Here is a 25547-nt window from a genome sequence, read left to right as displayed (position 1 = left end):
TCTACTCAAGGCCATGGTTTTTCCAGTAGTCATGTCTGGATATGACAGTTGGACTGTAAAGAAAGCTGAGTGCTGAAGAATTGATGCTTTTGAACTGTGGTGTTGAAGAAGACTCTTGAGAGTCCCTTGGACTTCAAGATCCAACCAGTCCATCCTAAAGGAGATCAGTCCTGGGTGTTCATTGGAAGGACTGATGTTGAAGCTGAAACTCCAATACTTTGGCCACCTCATGCAAAGAGCAGACTCATTTGAAAAGACCCTGGTGCTGGGAAAGATTGAAGGCAGGAGGAGAAGGGGACAACAGAGGATGAGATGGTTGGATGGCATCACCGACTCAATGGACATGAGTTTAGGTGAACTCCGGGAGTTAGTGATAGACAGGGAGGCCTGGTGTGCTGCGGTTCATAGGGTCGCAAAGAGTCGGACACGACTGAGAGATTGAACTGAACTGAATAATGTGGTCCTTTTTTTTTAAAAGAATGCTTGGGGACTTCCTTGGTGGTCCAGTGGTTAAGACTTCACCTTCCAAAGAAGGGTGTACGGTTTCGATCCCTGGCTGGGGAGCTGAGATCCCACATGCTACATGGTCAAAAAACGCAAAAACATAAAATAGAACCGATATTGTAACAAATTCAATAAAGACTTTTAAAAATGATCGGCATTAAAATTTTTTTAAAAGAATGTATGTTAGAGATATGTATTTTTGTATGAAATGATTTAATGCCTGAGATTTGCTTTAAAATAAGCCAGGGGGTGGGGGCTGGGAGCAGGTGGGAGGAGAGCTAGAATAAGATGGAACGTGAGTAGGCGAGTGTTTGAATAAAAAAGTTAAGCAATGGAAACATAATACCTGTCATCCAAAATGTTTACAGAGCAAACTAATAACAGCCATTAAACAAAAGCATCAGGAAATTAGATCACAGATACTAGGCAGGCCAACAAGTTCGTTCAGGTTTTTCCATACCATCTTGCGGAAAAGCCAAATTTACGGAAAACCCGAATGAACTTTTTTGGCTGACCCAGTACAGCCTGTGGTTTGGCTCTCGACATCTGCACTGGTTTTTCTCAACGTGCCATGGTGGTCAGGATCAACTGGAAAGCCCGACACCCAGGAAACAGGAACGCCTCCCCTTAAGGAGGCTGTGGGTTCACAGACGTGGGGGCGGAGGAAAATGCAGTCCTAAGACAGCCCCAGTGCAAATGGTCAGCAGCTATCCCGAAGGCTCCCGGGGTCCAGAAGGTTTTTGAGCATCAGATCCTTTGGTAAGAGGTGAAACGGGATTGAGAGAGTAAATGAGAGCAGTAGGAACAGCTCAGCCACATGGAGAGTTTGACAGTACAGAGTGGCCTACGGCCTGGTACGCCTAGGGCTGACAGCCCGAAAGAGCCAGGGGGAGATTGTGTATAATGCGGAGTGTTCCGTAACAAAGAAGCTCAAATGAGAATAAAACTCAAACACACAAAACCAAACCAAGTCCAGACTCACAGAGAACAGGTCAGTGGTTGTCAGAGGGAAGAAGGGTTATTAGGAGGGTTACGAAATGGCTAAAGGGGATCCAGAGGTACAGAATTCCAGACATGACTAAGTCATGAGGGTGCACCGTCATGGAGAACATGGTTACAACACTGCGCTAACCCTGTTAGGTGACAGAAGGCAACTAAACTTGTTTTGGTGATCACTTTACAATGTATGCAAATGCGGGGTCATTAAGGGCACACATGAGACTAATATGTCAAATGCACTTCAATTTTGAACATTTATAATAACTGAAAAACGTCTGACACCCAACATAGCCCTGGGGCCTGTCTTTGGGTGTCCCTCTATGAGAGCATTTCCCTAGAGGCAAGAAATTCAGTCTGAATTTGATCCTGGTGACATAATGTGTGACTTAAATGACCAAACTTAGGTCGCCCTTTCCAACATGCTCTTTTTTACCTTACACGTTCGTTCTTTGATGACAGACCACCTGTGAGTTACATTTTCTAGGACAATGTTGCTAATACTAAAACCACACATTGTGCCTTCATTTTAAACAGTCTTTGTCACAGATAATTTGAAAAATAAAGAAAAATGTAGAGGAAGGGGTTAAGCATCAACCGCCTCATCTTTCAGGCGCGGCCGGTAACATGTTTTGTCTTCACTTCCAGTCTTTTCTCTTGAATGACTCTGATGCGCCCCCATCTCTCTGTTTGCTCCTCCTGTTTTCCAGATATTGGATATCTGAAATATTGGTAGATATCTGGTCTGGTCCGGTCCTCTCACTTTTGTATATTTTTTCTCTCCAATCCTCCATCTGTCTTTCTGTTTCATTTTATAGTCAATTCCTTAAACTGTTCTTCTAACTCTCCTGTTTGTGGTTTTGTTTTTTCATTTCTGTCCTGATCGTCATTCCATGAGCTCTTTGCTTATTCTCTGGAATTTTAAAAATGCTTATTTTATAGCTGTGACATCTCTTCTCTTTATGAAGATACCGATGAATTTTTTTTTCCTGGAAAAGTTCTCCCGCAGTGATGTTTCATGTTTTCCCTTCTTTGTATTTACTTGTAGTCACATTAGAAGTTTCCCTTAAATATCTGGTGAGCCTTTTTTGCACACTCTCCCAAGATGGAAACACTAAAAACTGGTTGAAACTTCTCTGATATTGAGGGCTTCCTGACAGTTCTCTACAGGGACTCTGCTGGGTCCTTTCATTGAGGATTCCTCCCTCCCACTAAATATCAGTATATTCTAGTCTCTTCTCCCAGCCTGTTTAGATTTTTCTAAAAGGCCCTCCAACTCTTCCAGGAAAAGGTATAAGGCTGAGAGCCCAAGCAGAGGAAGACAACCAAGAGTTTCAACATTCAGTAACCTTTCGCTCTTGATTTTAGGATTTCACTCCCCACCCTCAACGGTGCCTGGTGTCTCTTGGAGCAGAGACCCTCCATGGGGACTTCCCCAGTGACTCAGTGGGTAAAAAATCCGCCTGCAATGCAGAAGATACAGGAAACGTGGGTTCGATCCCTGGGTTGGGAAGATCCTCCGGAGGAGGAAAATGGCTACACACGCCCGTATTCTTGCCTGGAGAAGCCTACGGACAGAGGAGCCTGGCGGGCTACAGTCCATGGAGTCGCAAAGGGTCGGACAAGACTGAGCGATGAAGCGTGTGCAGCAGAGAATACACCTCCAGTTCTGTCCGAGTGGCGAACGGACAGTGCCCCGGTGTTTGGAAGGAGGACAGACCTGGACGCTCTAGCTGCTTCTTAAACAGACTCCTGCTCAACCCTTGTCTTCAGCGCCCTCTTTCCCGCAGTCCCAGAGGTAGCTGGTGCTGTCCACTCTTCACCTTCCTGAAAGAGTCCGCAGTGTAAACTAGGTGGCTTCTCAGTTTTCCCTGCAGTCAGCTTAAGCAGCCTCGAGTCACCGGAGTCTCTACCACCTCTCAACTCGCTTTTGGTCCCTAATTGAACTGCCGCAGTTTCCCTTCCTGCTGCTCTTCCCGCCCACCGCCCCCCACCCCCACCCCGTGGACTTAAGCCCTAAAAAAAAAAAAAAAAGAAATCATTCTGGAGTCATTCTGATTGTATGAAAAGAGGAAGTTTCAATATGTATCCAGTCAGCCCTAACTGGGAATCTCAGAGTTTTGATTTTTATATTTTTCTAAATTTAAAAATATTTGAGATCATTATGTACATTGATACATCCCTAATTCTTCACATTTTCAAGAAATCAGGCCCTCAAGCCTATAGCCACTTTTGTTTAGGAAGGAGGACTTTCTTCCCCTCAAATCAGCCTTCTAGAAAATCTCTTTTTTAAGTTTTGAAAGGCACCCACCCCACTCCAGTACTCTTGCCTGGAAAATCCCATGGATGGAGGAGCGTGGTAGGCTGCAGTCCATGCTAAAGGTCAGACACGACTGAGCGACTTCCCTTTCACTTTTCACTTTCGTGCATTGGAGAAGGAAATGGCAACCCACTCCAGTGTTCTTGCCTGGAGAATCCCAGGGACGGGGGAGCCTGGTGGGCTGCCGTCTATGGGGTCGCCCAGAGTCGGACGCGACTGAAGTGACTTAGCAGCAGCTAAGTGGGCAACCTAAAAGCATAGACTAGTCACGTGACTCATTAGCTCCACCTCGTGGTCTCTGGGGGAGTAGGCGCATGGGCCAAAGAAATCAGACTGGACCTGGACTTTACCATAGTAAGCGAAGTTTAAGTCAGACAGAGAAAGATAAATATCATATTATACCGCTCACATGTACAATCCAACTTTTAAAAAATGACACACAAGAACTTACAAAACAGAAACAGACATATATATCAAAAACAAACACGGTTAACAGAAGGGAAACATGGTGATCAGGAGCTTGGGATTAACATGCATACAGTACTATACATAAAACAGATAACCAAGAAGGACCTACTGAATAGCACAGGGAACTCTACTCAGTATTCTGTAATGACTACTATGGGGAAAAGGTCTGAAACAGAATGAATATATGTATAACCGAATCACTTTGTTGTACACCTGAAACAAACACAGCATTGTCAAACCAACTATACTCCAAAAAAATTTTTCTAAGAAAAATTTAAAATAAAGTCAAGAGATCGTATGGCAATGAAATAATCAGAATTTTTAAAACAATTGTTGGGTCTTCCAACCCAAACCTCGTAGCTACATCTTACACGTCGAATCACGATCAGCAGCGACTTCCGCATTATTAAGTCTGATGGTCACTGCTTGCCATGTTCTTTCTAACAGCTGTTTCTCTGGGCTTCACTAAGGTCCTCCTCTACCCTTTCTCCTAGCACACTGACCACTCCTTCTCAGGCTCCTTTCTCCTACTTGTCCAGCCCCCTAATTAGGTGTCAGACCGCTAGATACTGGAAGATACAGGAAGAGTCCCGGACTATTTGCCTCAGTCTCATCTCACCAGATGATAGCCCCAACCCTCACAGATTTAAACGCCATCTATAAACAAACGACTCCCAAATTTCTATTCCTTCTGAACTCATAACCAGCTGCCATGACAGCTCTACTTCAATGTCTAATAGGCACTTTTTTTGAACTCAGTATGGCCAAAACAACTTGATTCCCAACTGTTCTTCTCCAAACTTCTGCACCTCACTAAACAGGACCTTTATCAACACAGTTGCTGAAGCCCAAAATCCAGGAGTCATCCTCAAATTCCCTCATGTCTCACTTCACATTAACATAGCAGCACGTCTAGCTGGTCCTGCACACAAAATATATCCCAAGTTTGCTCACTTCCCCAAGCTCTACCCTCAGTTATCTGCTACTCGGCTCCCTGCAACACTTTCCTGATGGCCTCCGGACCTTTATCTCTCTCTCCCTCTGCCCGACCCTTTCTCTCCACAATCAATTCTTCATTATTATGGCACCAGCTGTCTTCCTAAAGTACAAACCATAGCCTGTCATTTCCCTGCATGAAACCAAATGGCTTCTCTTTTATTCCTAAGAACAAAATCCAGACTTACCAACTATGACCTTTAAGACACTACCGTATATCTCCTCACGTCTTATCCTATACTTATCTGACCTCCCCACCTGCCACCCATTCCCTTGCTCAGCTGGCTCCACTCGCATTGGCCTTTACCTTATCACTCTCTCCCTGACTCTCATCTCACTAGTTATCACCAGTACTTCTGAGATAAGCATGCTCTTTGACTTGCTACGTGTAGATAAACCTACTACAAGTTATTAAAAATAACAAGATAGGTGTCATACAATAGTTAGATATCTGTAAACATTCTAAATGCACCACACTGTCAGCTTCAATTAAATATTCACCGACTGCCTTCCACGAATAAGGGAGTGTGAGATATGAAGTATAGGGCCCTTCCCTAACTTTCTTAAATAAAGTTTCTCCAACTCCTGGCCTGGTCATATTGACACCAGTGCTCAAAAAACACTGCTAGGACTTTGCTAAAGGCTCTAACATGTTCTCTCTCCCAGCCCATCACTATCATAACCATATTTTATATACACACTGTGTATAGAATGTGAGCCCATATAAGGGGCTCACCTGCAGATGTCTACAGCGTGTTTGAGTTCTGGGCCTGAGGGTAACTTTGGTACCCTTCTCTCTCAAGCTCTGTCCACTCCACAGTGTTCTTGGAAGCACACATCCTCAGCCACCAATCCAGCACAAGCTGCCTTCACTGTCCACTGACCATGACCCACCAGTTCCACGTGGGCTCCTAGGGCCGTTTGCTGCGCTTTCTCTCTGCCTCTGAGGGGAACAGAACGTGCCGTGCCACGAGGACACTTAAAGACAGACAAGGTCCGCCTCAGCCTTGACAAGCAGGAACTGACCCAGTTTCTCTCGCCAACAGTAAAGGCATGAATATAAGGTGGCTGCTCATTAGAACTGGGACCGTGGAGCAGAGAAAAGATCTACCCGTGAGCCTCTGCTTCTTCATCTATAAAAATGAGCCAGCTAGCCAAGATAAACCTTGCCCACCATCACAGGAGTCCCCCGCAGCTACACTCTCCAACCGGTCTAACTTCAGGCTGGGGCAGTTTCTAATGCGGACATTAAAGCATTTGATCCTGTACCTGAATCTTATCACTTCTGCCCTAAAATTTTACAATGATATGCTTTGGGTTGGTTTTCTGTCCAGTCCTTTTGCTGGGTAATCAACCTGTCCTTTTCATCTGAAGACTTATGCCCTTTGGTTTAGGGAAACTTTCCTGTATTGTTTCTTTCATAATTTCCTTTTCTCAGTTTTCTCTGTCCTTTCGATCATAACTCTTATTAGTCAGACGCTGAACCTTCGAGATGAATCCTCTACGTCTTTTATCCTTCTTTCACATTTTCAGTATTTTTGCATTTTTGTTCTACTTTCCAGCTACATTTTTTTTACAATACTTCCCAAGATTTCCTCAGCCTCATTTTCCAACTGTGCTCTTCAATTTTATTTTAGCAACCACACGTTAACTTCAAAGAGCTCTAATTATTATTCAATTGCTCTTTTCTCACAACATACTGTTCTTAATCAGATGTTACATCTCAAACACTCAGAGAACTCTAGCTAGCTCCCCCTCTAAGATTCTAGTAAGAATCTCTTCCAAACTTTCTTCTTTTTTTCATTTAATTCACATACTTGGATTCACCATGTGTTCTTTCTACATGTTCAAGAAAGAGGTCAGTCCACATGTCTGACCCTGCCCATCTAGGAAGAAGGAAACCTAAGTGAAGTGAAGTGAAGGTCGCTCAGTCGTGTCCGACTCTGTGCGACTCCGTGGACTATACAGTCCATGGAATCCTCCAGGCCAGAATACTGGAGTGGATAGCTGTTCCCTTTCTCCTGGGGATCTTTCCAACCCAGGGATCGAACCCAGGTCTAACCACATTGCAGGCAGATTCTTTACCAGCTGAGCCACCAGAGAAGCCCAATACCACAAGCAAATAGGCAATAACCAATTAGTTTTTGGTTAATGACAACAAAGAAAGTACCTAGGTGCACAATGAGGGAGCCAGCTTACCTTCATGGAGTCAGAGTATAAAATATATTCCCTGAGCACAGGTAGGAAGTCCTCTGTCACGTCATCGGTCAGTTCCTCCAAGGCTGTAGAGCAGTTGCCGATGCAGGCTGACACACCCTCCAGGGGCTCGGCCAGCTCCGCCTCTAGGGCGCTCCATGTGGAGTACACGGGCCCGTATTCTCTCAGCTCTACAAGGTACTCTAAAAGGGGAAGAGAAACCAGTTGAGATCTGGCTGGGCAAGAAACGGTGGAAAATTACGAAAGAGACTGGAATACCAGACCACCTGACCTGCCTCTTGAGAAACCTATATGCAGGTCAGGAAGCAACAGTTAGAACTGGACATGGAACAACAGACTGGTTCCAAATAGGAAAAGGAGTACGTCAAGACTGTATATTGTCACCCTGCTTATTTAACTTCTATGCAGAGTACATCATGAGAAACGCTGGGCTGGAAGAAGCACAAGCTGGCATCAAGATTGCCGGGAGAAATATCAATAACCTCAGATATGCAGATGACACCACCCTTATGGCGGAAAGCGAAGAAGAACTAAAGAGCCTCTTGATGAAAGTGAAAGAGGAGAGTGAAAAAGTTGGCTTAAAGCTCAACATTCAGAAAACGAAGATCATGGCATCTGGTCCCATCACTTCATGGCAGATAGATGGGGAAACAATAGAAACAGTGGCCGACTTTATTTTGGGGGGCTCCAAGGTCACTGCAGATGCTGATTGCAGCCATGAAATTAAAAGATGCTTGCTCCTTGGAAGGAAAGTTATGACCAACCTAGATAGCATATTCAAAAGCAGCGACATTACTTTGTCAACAAAGGTCTATCTAGCTAAGGCTATGGTTTTTCCAGTAGCCATGTATGGATATGAAAGTTGTACTATAAAAAAAGCTGAGTGCCGAAGAATTGATGCTTTTGAACTGTGGTGTTGAAGAAGACTCTTGAGAGTCCCTTGGACTGCAAGGAGATCCAACCAGTCCATCCTAAAGGAGATCAGTCCTGGGTGTTCACTGGAAGGACTGATGTTGAAGCTGAAACCCCAATACTTTGGCCACCTGATGTGAAGAGCTGACTCATTTGAAAAGACCCTGATGCTGGGAAAGATTGAGGGCAGGAGGAGAAGGGGACAACAGAGGATAAGATGGTTGGATGGCATCACCGACTCAACAGACATGAGTTTGGGTAAACTCTGGGAGTTGGTGATAGACAGGGAGGCCTGGCGTGCTGCAGTCCATGGGGTCGCAAAGAGTCAGACACAACTGAGCAACTGAACTGAACTGAAAGGGGGAAGAGAAAAACCAGCTGAGATCTGGCTGGGCAGTAATCGCTGGTATTACTGACTCGGTAACTATTGCAGCAAAGAGCTCTCTGAGCATGCTTCCCTTTAAACACAGCACTGATGGTAACAGAATATTTTTTACAATCTCTGTAAGCTGATGTTATAGCTAACATCATAACATCAATCAACTCCACTCCATAATGGAAATGTCATGCCTCTGGATAATGGGAGCCCCCATGCCTTCAGGGGGAAAGCGCTGGGAGCGACATCCACTAAATATCTTCCGAAAAACTTACTCACCTACTCCTACAGTGAAGCAATATTTTGACAGGCCATGGAAGCAGAATTTCATATAGGTTTAGGGGGATGTTTTCAAAAGGGAAAAAAAAAAGAAAATCAGTCACAATGGAAAACCAATCGAATTTTAGGAAATACTTGATATAAGAAAGGGTGGGCTTACATAGGCAGACTCGCTTTCTCACTCAGGGGTCACCCCACCACCTTGGGCCCATCAGAATTTACCCCATATGATCTTTAGGTGTGGATGGTACCTAAAGCCATCTCTAAAACCTGCAGGCCCACATAAGACCAGCAGCAGGTAAAGGAGAATTAAAACACAGAGAACAGGGGAAAATATTATTTCTCCTCACAAAGAAAATTGGCCATCAATGGCAAGGATTCTTCCCGTTACGATAAAAACGTTGCTGCCATTTTTCAATAACCAATGGACGGCAGCTACCGGGGAATCCTTTCCTACGTTTCACATCACATGCCAGCATGATCACACATAGTGTTTGGCCTACACGTGTGTAAGAAGACAAAAGGCCCCCACATTCTGGGATACAGAAAAGCAAGTGGCCAAGAGAGGGGTGGGGATGAGGCAGCGGCAGCAACCAGGAAGGTTAAAGAAAGGCCTGGAACTCTCAGGAAGAGTGGGCTTGAAATGAAGCCAAGGCGAGGCAGGCGAGTCAATTTCAAGTCTGAAACCTCCTCAGGATCAGAACTTTGGCAAACACAGGCTGTCCTTCTGAACCGCCTTTCTGCCAGAAAAGATACTCAAGTTTAATTTTTAAATGATCCTCCCTATAGATGAGAGAGAGGATGGCATCCGACCATCTCATCCTCTGGCGATGGAAGAAGGGAAATCGAGAGAGAGAACTAGAAAAGCCTAGTGGCTCAGAGTGGCTGTTTGTCGTGGGGAAATCAAACACAGGATGAAATGCAAGGCCAGGGATGGAGTACAAAATTCCCCTCTGGTCTCAACTACCTCCCCCGCTCTGTGTATATACGTGTGTGTGTTGGTTTCACGAGGATAGTGTGGCCTGGCTCTGCCACTCCAGCATTTCAGCAGTTTGATTCTGCCTGGCACACACGAGTGCCATTTCTGCAAACGTGGTTCGCGGGCCTGATCCAGACCTTGACACACAGCTCACCTATTTCTTCCTTGATGATCCGCTGGGCTATTCGATCGATGGTTCCCAGCTTGAGCGCAAACGTGTCTAAGTACTCGCCGATGGCTGCGAATTCAAGAGGCCGATTTCTCAGCTTGTAGCCGCCAGCGACATGCTTGACCGACTCGCCCACTCGAGTCAGCAATGCCATCCCTTGCTTCTTGTGGGCGTTCAGGTCCTAAGGATGACACACGAAGAGACAGACTCAAAGGGCTCACCCGCTCACACGGCCAGGATTCGGTAAGCCAATTCCTTTAGGAAATGGAGGACTCCGAAAATAAGGGACTGGGGATTCCCTGGTGGTCCGGTGGTTACAAGTCTACCTCCTGATGCAGGAGATGTGGGTTCAATGCCTGGCTGGGGAACTAAGCTCCTGTATGCTGCGGTACACCTAAGATGCAACACAGCCAAATAAATATATTTTTTAATTATTAAAAAAGAAAAAAAAGTAGCTGAGTTAGGTAAGGCACTAACCACACAAACACAGACACACACACGTCTCCTCCCCTGTGTCATCGCGGCTAACCACACACACACAGACACACACGTCTCCTCCCCTGTGTCACTGCGGCCACCGCGCTCACACCCCTGCACCTGCACACCAGGTCTCTTTCTCCAGAGCTGGACCCCTTCCTTTCCAATAAGGAACACTGACCCTGCACACGTTCCTTTAATCACAACTGTTGAAATACAACTTTTTTTTTAAAGAGTCCCTTTTTCTTGTACAAAATATCCTAAATTGTCTTTAGGAGCAAAATTCAACAGCTGAGATTCATTCATTTATATCCAACCGAAGCCACGTAAGGGAAGTAGAGGGTGGGAGGCAGGACGCAGTGACAGGAAAGGCCGTGTGGCAAAATCCAGCCAGCGCTCTGCGATGCTAGAAATCAGGCCAGCGTTCGTTCTAGGGAGGAGGAGGGCGGGAGTGACTGGGAGGGGGGCTTCCAGGGTGTTGGGGATTTTCTGTCTTGATACAGGTAATGGTCGCAAAGGGCGTGTTCATTTTCTGATCACCTATTGAGCTATGATTGGCGTACTTTTCTGGATGTGTGTTCTCCTTCAGTAACAAACCTGAAGACATTTTAAACATCAGTTCATCTTGCTTGGCCCACAAAAAAAAAGCCACACATACAAAAAAAAAATACCTTCCTCCTTATTTTTCACACAAATTCCTAGTGACCAGGGATCCAAGCTTTCTGCTGCTTTGTCCTTTCATTCAATAAAAATGATGAAACCTGCAATTTGGGTGAAACGGTGTGTTGTACTTCTGGAGAACAGAGGGGAGTTTACTTTGTGTTCACTCTGGAAGAACTGTGCCTGAGGAGCAGTTCACCAGGAAATATTCATTTTTTTAAAAAGAACACAAGTTTGACCTGTGGAGGGAAGGCTTCCAGGGAAAAGAGAAGATGAATAAGAATGTCATCCAGGAGGCTGAGTGCCAACTGAGGTTTGGGAAAAAGGGGAAAAAAAACCACAAAAAACAAATCACAACACTGGCAGACTCTGGCATGTGGTCCTCACTGTCTGCAGAATGGCATCCCTCTAAGGTCTTTACGTCAGGTGACGCTGTTTGTAAATATTTCTCAATATGGGATTTTGAAAAAGAAAACTGGAAAGTACCTGGACCTAAATATCCTTGCCAATGTGGGAGGAATTACCTATGGCCTGAACATGAGACTAGGAGGCATGAGCGTAAAGGGATGGGGGGTGGAAGACAGCTGGCACGAGAGTCTGAACACGAGCTCTCACTTCCGCAGACAGAGTGGAGCACCTCGGGTTCTGGACCAGTTCTGCCAAGAGGGAAGTCCCGCGACTAGGCAGGGGGTGGCCCCCTTGAGTCAGCTGCATCCCACAGGTTTGGGGCTGTCATGTTCCCGCTGTCATTTGTTTCCAGGAATTTTTTTATTTCCCTTTTTATTTCCTCAGTAACCTTTTCGTTATTTAGAAATGTACTGCTTAATCTCATGTGTTTGTGTTTTTTACAGCTTTTTTTTCCCCTGTAATTGATATCTAGTCTCATAGTATTGTGGCCAGAAAAGATGCCTGATGTGATTTCAATGATCCCTGATGATGATTTCAGTTTTCTTAAATTTACTAAAGGGGAGGTGGCCAACTTGAGTCTGACTATGTAGAATCCAGCACCTGTGTTTGTCCTGACTCTATCCCTGGCAAGTGCCTGGAAAATGCCCACCTGCTAGGAACTTAGCTGCAGGTAAGTAATGCTATAGTCATTGGAAGGACGGAAGCTGAAGCTGAAGCTCCAATGTTTTGGCCACCTGGTATGAAGAGGTGACTCACTGGAAAAGACCCTGATGCTGGGAAAGATTGAGGGCAGGAGGAGAAGGGAACAACAGAGGATGAGATGGTTGAATGGCATCACCGACTCAATGGACAGGGGTTTGGGTGGACTCCGGGAGTTGGTGATGGACAGGGAGGCCTGGCATGCTTCAGTTCATGGGGTTGCAAAGAGTTGGACACAACTGAGTGACTGAACTGAACTGAAGTCATGCTAAACTCCTCTTGGTCAGGTGGTCTGATACCCAGGAAAACTGTGGCCTCAGGAGCCACAAAGACCCAGTTTACACCCCAGTGATGCCAGCTGAACTCGAACACACACCCTGAGCTTCAGTCTCCTCACCCATGAAATGAGACTCTGAGCCAACACTCATGAAGTTCCTGTGAAAAATGTCCTTACCAAACCTTCAATGAACATTCTTGCCCTTTCATGCCCACTGTCATCAGAATGGCCTCGTCCAGTAATATCGCTGGTAAGTGTTCAGGAAAACATCTCTGCTTTTGGCAAGTGAAAATAGTCTAACTTCCTCAGCTGCTGCAGGGGGATAGTTCTCCTGAATTCTAACCTGGAAACCATGCCAGGGCAGATGAGCACCAAGAAAAAACACTAAAGACACAAACCCAGAGCAATTCTATGTCACCCACTCACTACAGGTGTGCCTTGGAGAGATCAGAACACCTTTCAAGGGAGAGTAGAAAGAATGCTGATTTGGGGGAGGAATATAAAAGAGTCTGCCTTACCTTGGCAGTAAGGAAAACATTAAAGTGTTCATTGAAGGAGAGCACAGGGTGATCTGTAATTCTTTTCAGGAATTTATCCAAAGCTTTTCTTCTGGTCTCCACAAACTCTTCTGAAAATCGATCCACGACACCTTTCACCACAAACTTCTCAGGAAGTGGCTACAATGACATGGAGAAAGATATTCAGAATAATTGATAGGCAGGTGCAAGGAAAAACTAGGCTAGCAAATAAGTCCTGGGACCCATCCATCAAGAATGGTCTTTCTTAAATCAGATCTTTATGCAGTCATCAGTATAAACAAGTCTGAGAAAACGCTGATGGAGTAAAATTACAATTACACTGTCAATTTCATAATAATAATAAAAAAATGAAACAGTAGAGCACAGTCTCTGGAACACCAAAAATAGTCAGATAACATCTTCCAGTAAATCCAGTTGTTATCTTTACACTGCTTGATGCACAGGTGACAAAGTGGGAAAGTTAGGACAAGATAAGAAAGACAGGAAAGGAGCCAGACACAAGCCATATTATTTAAATATCTTCAGATTCTACTTCCAGTTCAAAGAATAAAAGAATTTGGTAAATGAAAAAATAAACATATTAGGGAAACCCCTGTGTCTACAAAATACCCTATTTTCCAAAGCCCTTTTTTTTTCATTTAGGTTTATGTTTAAAAGTTCTTAATGATATAACTTCCTTTACTCCTTACTTGAATTTCTCCATTGTTATTTACTTTCAGCCAACATTGTGGGCAATTTAATACTACCTGGCTGCCAAGGGATCTTTGAGCTTTAACCTATTTCCATAGCAGTTTCATTCAAAGGCCTTCCTCATCACTGCCACCACAGGGAAAGAGAGTACCCACTAATGCATAATTTGGAAGTGTTTTGATTATGAAATATTAAAAGAACATTTACATTTTTAAAAGGTTAAGTGACCCAGTAGACATTTGTCCAAAGAAGACACACAAATGGCCAAAATGCACATGAAAAGATGCTCGACATTATTAGTCATTAGGGAAATACAAACCAAAATCACAGTGAGATAACATTTCACTAGGATGGTATTTCACTAGGATGACCAAAATAGAGATGGAGAAAGACAGGAAAGGAAAAGAAACAACAAGCGCTGATGAGGAGACTGAAAAACTGGAACAAGCATTTAAGTCTGCGACCTCCTTAAATTCTGTAATATGTCTATAAAGAAATTTTTTTAAAGTTATAAACCCCTAAGTGCATGCGTGCACACACACATGTACACAAATGTTGAAATAAGATAGACGAACAAGAACTTAGCCCCCAAAGTAGAATCCTAAGCACTTAAGAGTAGGGAAAGCCAAGAAGCAACCCAGATTTTATAACAGAAGACACTTGAAATATTTAGGAATTGGCAATACCAGCACTGCTGGAAAAGAAGCACCTGGGTATGAGCGAATTCAACAGTCTCAACCTGAAGTGCTTTGGAAAGACCATACGTTTTCGATCTCAAGAGTCAAGACTCTACTGGGTACCACCTTTGCCTCCACGCCTCAGCTTGCTACAGAGAACATCCCCGTGCCCAGAGCTAACCATTCCATCTGTGTCCATTAGTTCACTGTCTTGCACCTGTCCTCATCCATTACTTACACCTTCTCTGCCGTTTGTCTTCAACATCTGACCTAGCTATTTTCAGTCTACAAAAACATGGTTGGTTCTCATGCTACTGACCATGAAAAAAAAATCTATCTCTTAACCTTATATCTTCTCCATCTCCCTCCTGTCTCATTCAACCTTTTTGAAAAGAACCATTTACCTTTACTTTCACACTTTCCCCTTGATTTCTCCACCCCTAACCTTTCTTCACCCCAAAATGAAGCCATCTGTGGTACTGCCTTCAAGGCTGCATTTCTCTGCCCCATCCCTGCCTAATGCAGAAACCACTCTTCTCAAATCATCAAAACTTTCTAATTACCAAATCCAGTGACATTTTAATCTCATGAGTCCTGCTGAGCACACTCCCATCTGCTTACGCTGAACAAGCATCAGGGAAAAGGTCTAATGAGCAAATAAGTAGTTAGGTGTGCCTCATTTCACACAACAGACAACCTTCTGAAAAGAGTTATCCATTCTTCAGATTTAGTACCTTGAACGTGGTTTAATGAACCAAAGAAGCTTGCTAGTTAAAGGAACCTGGGAGTGAATCCTTCTGCAAACAGAATTTCCTTCCGTAATAAGCAGTCTTATTGTCAAATGTCTGTGGCTTCATAAGTTTGTTTCTTCCCATTTCAAGTTTCCTTAAAAGAATACATCTACTCTCTTCCGCACCCTTATAATTACCTACTGGGTTGTTTATGCATAGAAATCTGAAGTGAAAGTCACTCAGTTGTGTCCTACTCTTTGCGACCCCATGGACTATACAGGCCACGGAATTCTCTAGGCCAGAATGCTGGAGTGGGTAGCCTTTACATTCTCCAGGGGATCTTCCCAACCCAGAGATCGAGCCCAGGTCTCCCACATTGCAGGCAGATTCTTCACCAGCTGTGCCACAAGGGAAGCCAAAATACTGGAGTGGGTAGCCTATCCCTTCTCCAGAGGATCTTCTGGACCCAGGAATTGAACCCAGGTCTCCTGCACTGCAGGCAGCTTCTTTACCAACTGAGCTATCAGGGAAGCCCATATATGAGTCTGGACTGCTGGTCAAGTCGAGGGTAACTATACCCCGTAAGTGAAATAATACAAGTGAAGAGCTCAACACTGCTCCCAGCACATGGTAGATGTCAAATGAATGCCAACTATTTGTATTAACTTGTAAATTCTGAGGGCAGAAAGAAAAAAGGAAGTGGACTAAACAGCAGCACTTCCATATATGTTTTAAGCCAAAGTATTTTAAAAAAAAGTATCACCTGGGATAACATTGCAAATCCACTAGGACGGCCATAAAAGGCGGGAAAGAAAGGAAAATCACAAATGTTGGCACGTAGATAGGGAAACGGGAATTCTCCCACACTGCCGGCAGGCATGTAAAACGGCTCAGCCACTGGCACAACAGTTGGGCAGTTTCTCAAAAACTTAAACTTAGAATTGCCATACGATCTAGCAACTCTACTCCTTGGCATATAGCCAAAATCACTGAAAGCAAGGTTTCACACAAAAACTTGTACAGCACATGTTCAAACAGCATTATTCATAATATTTGGGCTGGGGAAAAAGAAGGGATTGGACGGGACTACTTAATGGGTATGGGACTTCTTTTCGGGATGATGAAAATATTCTGAAATTAGATAGTGATGGTGATTCAAAACACTGTGAATAGAATAAAAGCCACTGAATCATACACTTTGGTGAATTTTATGTTATGTAAATTTTATCTTAATTTAAAAAAAAAAAGATTGAAGGATGGAACCAGATGTCAGAGAGGAGAGGAGATGCAATGCCACTGGCTTTGAAGGTGGAGGGAGGGGCCTGAGCCAAGCAATGCAGGCAGCCTCCAGAAGACGGAAAAGGGAAGGACAAATCCCCCCCTAGAAACTTCACAAGGGATACAGCCCCGTGTATATTAATATACCAACTATTCTACTAAGCCGCCGGCAGTGCAGGAGACCTGGGTCCAGAAGATCCGCTGGAGAAGGAATAGGCTATCCACCCGAGGATTCTTGATATTAATCCATGAAGACTGATTCTGCACTTTTGACTTCCAGAACTATTAGATTAAAAAATGTTGTTTAAGTCACTTTTTTGAAAAAGAAAAAAATCACCTGGTATGGGGATGAAGGAGTGGGTAGGGACAAAGATGACACAAGACCGGTCATGAGTTGATATGTGCTGAGACTTGGTGATGAGTACATTGAGGGGTCACTGCACTGAAGCGACTTTGACATTTTCCATAATGAAGTTTTTAAAAAACTACATATGCATATATATATATATATATGTGTGTGTTGGAACCTTCAAAAATCCATTTGCAAAACGTTACAATAATCTATTAAATATATCAAGGTTTAACCTTAAAACATTTACATTTTAGAGCACTAAATACTCTGGTAAAGTACTTTCATATATACCATACTTTATGTTAGTTTATAAGAAAGTATTTTATAATCTATGAAATAAAAGTACAGTAGATTGTCTCAGAAAAGCTACTGTTTCTGGGTAGCAAATCTGGACAAAGATTTCAACTGCTCAGTCTTTATGTGTCCACTGTCCTCTTGTCATTTTTTTAATTGCTTCTTCTATGCAATTTGACAGATATTTACTGCATAGCCGCTACGTGACAGAAAACTATTTTTCCTATTCATATCACACTAACAGAAAATACTGCTCCTAACCAAAAATAAGTAACAAACAAATAAAAGAGCATCAAGATGAAAAGGAAATCTTAACCATCTGAAACAACATAGATGGACTTGGAGGGTATTACACTAAGTGAAATAAGTCCTACAGAGAAAGAAAAATACTGTATGGTGTCACTTATATCCCCGTGGTCACACACGGCTGTGCAGCTGGACCGTAAAGAAGGCTGAGTGCTGAAGAACTGATGCCTTTGAACTGTGGCGCTGGAAAAGACTCCTGAGACTCCCCTGCACAGCAAGGAGATCCCACCAGTCCATCTTAAGGGAAATCAACCCTGAATACTCATTGGAAGCACTGATGCTGAAGCTGAAACTCCAGTATTCTGGTCATCTGATGCGAACAGCTGACTCACTGGAGAAGTCCCTGATGCTGGGAACGACTGAGGGCAGAAGGAGAAGACAGCGTCAGAGGATAAGATGGCCAGATCACCGGTGCAACGGACATGAACTTGGGCAAACTTCAGGAGACGGTGAGGGACAGAGAGGCCTGACATGCTGCAGTTCATGAGGTCGTAAGGAGTCAAACAAGACCGGCAGACTGAACAACAACATCATCACTGATACGTGGAATCTAAAAGGTACAACAAGCGAGTGACTGTAACAAAACCAGAAGCAGGCTCACAGATACAGAGAGCAGCCAGCAGTACCCAGCGGGGAGAGAGGAGAGGCGATTACGGGAGGAGGACACTAAGAGGTGCAAACAATTAGGTGCAAAACAAGCTACAGGAATATACTGTACAACACTGGAAATATAGCCAATATGCTATGGTAACTATAAGTGGAGCAGAACCTTTAAACACTGTGAATCACTACACTGTACCCCTGTCATTTATATAATGTTGTGCCTCAACTACACTTAAATAAAATTTAAAAAAATTTTTGTTCCTATAAAGAATAGTCACCAAGCCTGATTTAATTCAAGGTTCAACCAGTGAATTCACTGCTTATTAACTTACGTGCTTGATCAGCTAAAAGCACATATACTGAACAGCACAAAAAAGGAACCGACTAAAGAGTGAAGTGAGACATTTTACTGATTACTTCATATTAAGAAAAACAAACACTGCATTACAAATTTCTCCTTATTAATTCCTATGTGTTTACCGCTACCCAAAACATAAATGGGTCCGTAATACACACAAATGCAGCTTTCTAGAAAAGCTCCCATCATAAAAATTGAAGCAAGCATTAAATTTCCAAGTGAAACTAAAAACTAAAGATTTTAATAAATGTATTTGCTTCATCTCCAAACTCTGTGCCCATCGAGTTATGAAATCTCTCTGCTGTGTAATGAGTTGTGCCCTAGTTAATGAAGCAGTGTTAAAGCCAACTTCCGAGACAAAATGTAAATTAAAAAGCAAAAACCACATCACAGTGAAGACTCTGGTGGCTCCCACTGTCAGATTACAAAGAAAAGTAAAGTGAACTGCCATTACGAGATGACAAACATACCCATCCAGCGCAACTCTAGCTTTAGGGTGCCATTTGAAAAACACCTGATTGTTTCTTCTTTTCAAATCCCAGAAAAGTTAAGCAATATAAAAAGAGAAATTTTTTTTGGAGCACTAGAGAATATAATGGTACTGTTAATAGGACAGAATTTGTTAAAGACACAAAGCAGAAAAGATTGGGTTGAGAGAAAAACCCATCACCATTAACCATCTTGTGATACTATTCAGGCAAAGCTAACAGTCGACTTAGGAAGTAAGGGGTTGAGTTTCCCTGGGAGAGCCCCAGAAGCTACCAAGTTCAGAGCCACTGGGGCTGAAAACTGGGCAAGCCTCAGGGCAGCCAATGGGAAGAAGCAAATGAAAGAACTTGGGGGCCTCCCCAGAACCAAAGTCCGGCTGGCTATTTGTCTACCATTTCACATGGCTCCAGGGAAGCCCTCCAAAAAGTGGAAACTTTATCTCCATGCTCCTAACATAAGCAATAGGCTCTGAAAGCTCAGAATTCTCACAAAGTTTTAACCATAGCTGACTAAAATTGGAAGAAAAAAAAAAAAGCAAAAAAATCCACTTCTCCACCATTATTCCCAATTTTCCAGCTGATTCACTAAAGTTCTAACGTTCCCTTGAAAAATAAAGCGTGTGCAAATAGCCGAAAAAACTTGGAAAACAAAGAATACTGTGGGTAGAGACAGGGACCTATCCAACCAGATGCTGATACATTCTGTAAACTTATAATAATTCAATAGTGTAGCAGGGATACCACACTAAAGAGATCGATGAACCAGAAGGTTCAGAAACAGCCCAAGACTATACAAATCTAATGCATGACAGAGTCTAACACACGAGCTATGATATAGGTGACTGACTACTCCTAAGCAGTTGTGGGACAACTTACCATCTGAAAAAACAAGATCTCCCCATCTCACGTCAAAATACACTCCAGCTTTAAGCACTAAACACGAGGACATAAAAGTAACAGAAGAAAATATATTACTTTTTTTTTTCTTAACATCCTAGGTTAGAAACAAGCTTCAAAGCCAGAAACTGTACGGGAAAAATTACCATGGCTGGGAGGGAAGGGATACTACTATTACAGAGTCAAGTTGAAGAAAAAAGGTAACTAAGAAAAAAATAGATATTCTCAACTGGGTTAATGTCCTTTGCAGATATACAGAGTATTCACAAAACAATGAGGAAAAAAATTTTCAAATGAAGAGGCAATTCATAAAAGAAATGCCAACCTCCAGTGAAGTCACAGGAAGATATCCAGCTTCACTACCTGGATAATGAAAACTAACCGTACAAAAACAAACTCAAAATAGGGTAAAGACCTAAATATAAGAGCTAAAATTATAAAAATTTCAGTGAGCAACATAGATGTAAATCTCTATGATCTGGGATTAGGCAATGGTTTCTTAGCTAAAACACCAAAAGCCCACACACACAGGGTACAATAGGTAAACTGGACTTCATTAAAATTTTAAAACTTCACAGGATACCATCAAGAAAATAAAGAGACAAGTCATTACATGGGAGAAAATTTTTGCAAATCATATACCTGAAAAGGGCCTAGTATGCAGATTATATAAAGAACCGTCTTAATGCAATGATAAAAGGACAAGCCGGTGCTGGAGAAGACTCTTGAGAGTCGCTTGGACGGCAAGGACCAAAGCAGTCCATCCTGAAGGAAATCAGCCCTGAATATTCATTGGAAGGACTCATGCTGAAGCTCCTTTTGTTGCAAAGAGACGATTCCCTGGGAAAAAGCCTGGGGAATGTTGAAAACTGGGAAATGCTGGGAAAGACTGAGGTAGAAGAAGAAGGGAGCGAACGCGGATGAGATGGTTGGATGCTAGCTGTCAGGGAAATGCAAATCAAAACCACAGAGAGATACCAATCCATCCCCATTCAGTTAGGTTTAGTTCAGTCGCTCAGTCGTGTGCGACTCTTTGCGACCCCATGAACCGCAGCACGCCAGGCCTCCCTGTCCATCACCAACTCCCAGAGTCCACCCAAACCCATGTCCATTGAGTCAGTGATGCCATCCAACCATCTCATCCTCTGTCATCTCCTTCTCCTCCTGCCCTCAATCTTTCCCAGCATCAGGGTCTTTTCCAATGAGTCAGCTCTTCGCATCAGGTGGCCAAAGTACTGGAGTTTCAGCTTTAACATCAGTCCTTCCAATGAACATCCAGGACTGATCTCCTTTAGGATGGACTGGTTGGATCTCCTTGCAGTCCAAGGGACTCTCAAGAGTCTTCTAGGGTGGCTATTATCAACAGGAAAGGTTATAACCAGGGTTGATGCAGACGTGGAGGAAACAGAACCCTCACACACTGCTGGCGTGAACATAAAATGAAGCAGCCACTTTGGAAGACAGTCTCACAGTTCCTCAAAAGGTTAAATACACAGTCAAACACGATTCAGCAATTATAGTCTTAGGTATACACCCGAGAAAAATGAAAACATATGTCCACACAATAACTCACACATGAATGTTCATAGCAGCATTATTCACAGCAGCCAAAAAGTGAAAACAACCCAACTGTCCATCAAAGGCAGCAAACAGAGAAAATGTGATATATCCATAGAAGGGATGCTCATCTGACAACAAAAACAAAGCACGGACTGACACGTGCTAGAACACGAATGAACACTGAAAACATTACGCTATGGAAAAAACTGGCACAAAAGACCACTGTGTATGATTCTCCGTATATCAAACGTCCAGAAATAGGCACACCTATAGAGACAGAACATAGAGTAGTGGTCGCCAGGCACTGGGAAAGACAGGGCTTGGAATTAACAGGCAAAGGATTAAGAGGTTTCTTTTAGGGATCATGAAAAGGTTCTAAAACTGATCTGCTGATGGCTCTATGAATACACTAAAAGCTCTTGACTTGTATTTTCAAATGGGTGAATTGTATGGTATATTAATCAGAACTCAATAAAGCTTTTCTTTAAAAAAAAAGAAATGAAAATTGAAACAATAACTACGCTATATGTTTACTGGGTCTCCCTCTGATAATAAACTCTCCTGGAGAGGCATCTTTGTCCATCTCATAATCCCTCACCTTCCCAAGGGCTGTAAGAGGACCAACACAAAGTTGATTATTAACAACAAACAATCACCTCCTAGAAAAGCTGCTGTAAAGTGAACTTCTGGGGAAAAAACGGTTTCCAGTCTGACTTTCATGTTTAAGTCAGAAATGCTCTCCTACATTGAATCTCTCTCCTTCCCAGATATGCACTAAGAATTTACGAAGAAATTTAAATCTCTACATGCTTCAAAAGTACCTTCTACTCAATGCTTCCATCCAGATCAAAGGAAACCAGACTTAAGGATACTGGTTAAAGATAACAGACTTAAAAATTCACCTTGGGCATTCTGGAAGACTTCCAGTCTCCTAATTCTGGCTTGTGTCTACACATGAGGCTACTATGTTTTACCAGCAGGTGTCGCTGTCTAACTTTGATCTTTAAGTGCGGAACTTCAAATTCACCTAGTTGCCAGGAGGTGGCGCATTAATTCCCCTTATGCATAATATGGACTACACATAAAGAGCAACTTTCTACAGAGGAGAGAAAAAAGGGGTAACTGTACGGTGGAAAAACCTGACAAGCATTACCTCAAAGCAGGTGAAGAAGATTATGTACCCTTTCATGATGTAACGAGGATTGTACTTAACCTCTGTGCTTTTCCTCCGCAAAACACATCACTCCTGGCTAACTGCGAGCAAAACACCAGACAAATCTCAACTGAGGAACATTCCACAAAAAGCCTGACCAGTACTCCTCAAAGCGATCCAGGTCATCCCAAACCAGGAAAGCCTGAGAAACCGTCACAACCAAGACAGCCTGGGACTAAGGAAACTAAATGTAAAGTGGTACTGGTTCGTTATTTGTGACAAACGTGCCATGCTAATAGAAAATGTTTATAATAAGCCAAACTGGCCGTGAGGTCTGAGAACTCACTGCACTGTCTTCTCAAGAATTCGGTAAATCTAAAACTGTTCTAAAATAAAAAGTCTATTTAAAAAAAATTCACTAGTCGCCAATTTTGCCAAATTAATATCTTTAAGGAATAGTTTCAACTGCTTACAAACTATTGGCTTTTTTTTTTTTTCTTTTGGCATGTCTTTAAGTGATCAAAAAAAGGAAAAGGGAAACTTTAGGCTTCAAGAGCAGAGGGAATGGGACTAGGGAGTAGGGGCTGACGGGGCGGGGGTAGGGTTCATGCTCATCACAGCACTAGCAACATGGCCACTTCTGCCCTGAAAATTAAGAAAACTGCTAGAGTGCTCCCAGCATAGCCAGCCTCTTCCAACCATGAGGGGATGACTGGAAGATGCAGCAGGCAGTGCTGAGAAGTTACCCAGCCAAGGTTTTTACTGAAAGATAAAGCCATCACTTCACGGGAAATAGATGGGGAAACAGTGGAAACAGTGTCAGACTTTATTTTGGGGGGGGCTCCAAAATCACTGCAGATGGTGACTGCAGCCATGAAATTAAAAGATGCTTACTCCTTGGAAGAAAAGTTATGACCAACCTAGACAGCATGTTGAAAAGCAGAGACACTACTTTGCCAACAAAGGTCCATCTAGTCAAGGCTATGGTTTTTCCAGTGGTCATGTATGGATGTGAGAGTTGGACTGTGAAGAAAGCTGAGCACCGAAGAATTGATGCTTTTGAACTGTGGTGTTGAAGAAGACTCTTGAGAGTCCCTTGGACAGCAAGGAGGTCCAACCAGTCCATTCTGAAGGAGATCAGCCCTGGGATTTCTTTGGAGGGAATGATGCTGAAGCTGAAACTCCAGTACTTTGGCCACCTCATGCGAAGAGTTGACTCATTGGAAAAGACTCTGATGTTGGGAGGGACTGAGGGCAGGAGGAGAAGGGGATGACAGAGGATGAGATGGCTGGATGCCATCACGGACTCGATGGACGTGAGTCTGAGTGAATTCCGGGAGTTGGTGATGGACAGGGAAGCCTGGCGTGAGGCGATTCATGGGGTCGCAAAGAGTCGGACACGACTGAGCAACTGAACTGAACTGAACTGAAAGCCCTATTGAAGTGTTTCATGACCCAAATTTCCCTAAAGCCCCAAAGCTCAAGAAGCATCTAGGATCTAAATAGTCATTTATACTTCAAAGAGAAAGTAGTCAGAGAAGTACTCCACATGTATGCTGATTTTAAGTAGTCTTTTAAATTTTATTTGCTCTAGGTTTTTTTTTTTTTTTAATGTGCAACTAAAGTAACGGATGAGTAGTATGTTTCTTCAATAAATAGAGTTAGGCGGCTTTGGGTTTGTTGTTTTAAAGGAAAAGCTATGGTTGATGGATTGTGTGCTAGATTCCTGCTCCCTGAATTACCCATGTCTCAAGAAAACCCAGCCAGCTGTAATCTGAGGCATCTTTCTCCACCTGGTGGCAGCTCTCCAAACCTCAGAACTGTATCTAGGAAGGATGCAACAGCCAGCCTTTGAGGAGGCAGCAAAGGAGAACTAGAACTCTCCATACTTTAAAAAAAAAACAAAAATCAATCTCCTTGTCACAAGGAATATGAACATCTACCCCACTCCACCCAAGAAACCAGCATACTGTATAGCAGATCAGAAATCAAAGCCCAAAATGTGAAATAATTATACAGTATCCACAAAATGAACAGTTGATGGGTGGATCTGGTATAAAATGTAAGGCAGTGTTTGCCCATAATTTGAGGGATGAGAGTTGAGTGAACACTGTCAGGAAAGAGAAAGAAGGGAAAGTGAGTAACAAGCTGTACTGACTTAGTACCTACGGGAATGAGATGAGTGGGCTGGGATTCTTCCAGTTTGTTCCTCAACCAGTCAAAATCCTGGTATCTTCGACGGACAGAATATTCTGGCAGGTCAAACTCCACCCGAGTACTCTGCAAATGAGAAGAGCAGAACAAAATCAGGGTAAGGAAAGAGCAGCTGTCTTGGCAGCAGGGAAGGAAAAAAGCTCTTTCTGGATAACCTAACTGGGCAAGAACACACTTTCCTTCCACCAAACACGCCAGCCACATGGCAGGGTTTCCCAGGATAGAATGACGAGTCTAGGCGTGGGGTCCAGTTAAACATTTCAAGGATCTATATGGAAAATGTTGAGATTTCATTCCCCTCGGAAATGGAACTATCCCCCAAAATTGTGTTCAGAAAACATCTGATTCATCTCCAAGCTTAACTTTGAAAATTTCTTTTAGTAGATCCCTGGAGAAGAAAATGGCAACCCACTCCAGTATTCTTGCCTGGAGAATCCCATGAACAGAGGAGCCTGGAGGGCTATAGTCCATGGGGTCGCAAAGAGTCAGACACGACTGAAGTGAATAACACACACACAGAGTAATTCCACTGAGAATCTTGCTTTCTGAATCCAAACCTGTGACTCTGTTTAAAAAAAAAATTATTTGGAATAATTCACAGTGGTACCTGTTAGCAATCTGTACAACTACCTGAAAATATTTTGAATCATGACCAGCTACTATGACTTTG

General features: G+C 43.2%; 1 protein-coding gene across 1 annotated transcript in view; it reads right to left on the bottom strand.

The window, feature by feature from the left end:
• Nucleotides 1-25547, bottom strand: part of SNX30 (sorting nexin family member 30) — a 103467-nt gene that overhangs the window by 16305 nt on the left and 61615 nt on the right. Inside the window, exons 3-6 of the mRNA XM_068974524.1 lie at nt 24833-24943; nt 13256-13414; nt 10202-10397; nt 7484-7683 (exon numbers count right to left, since the gene is read on the bottom strand). Coding sequence (XP_068830625.1) covers nt 7484-7683; nt 10202-10397; nt 13256-13414; nt 24833-24943 — 666 coding nt within the window. The remainder of the gene's footprint in view (nt 1-7483; nt 7684-10201; nt 10398-13255; nt 13415-24832; nt 24944-25547) is intronic.

This window comes from Capricornis sumatraensis, chromosome 6 (genome assembly GCF_032405125.1).
Source record: "Capricornis sumatraensis isolate serow.1 chromosome 6, serow.2, whole genome shotgun sequence".
In the NCBI taxonomy this organism is placed as follows: domain Eukaryota; kingdom Metazoa; phylum Chordata; class Mammalia; order Artiodactyla; family Bovidae; genus Capricornis; species Capricornis sumatraensis.
Note: the sequence above shows the minus strand (reverse complement) of the source record. Positions and strands in the feature narration are given on the sequence as shown.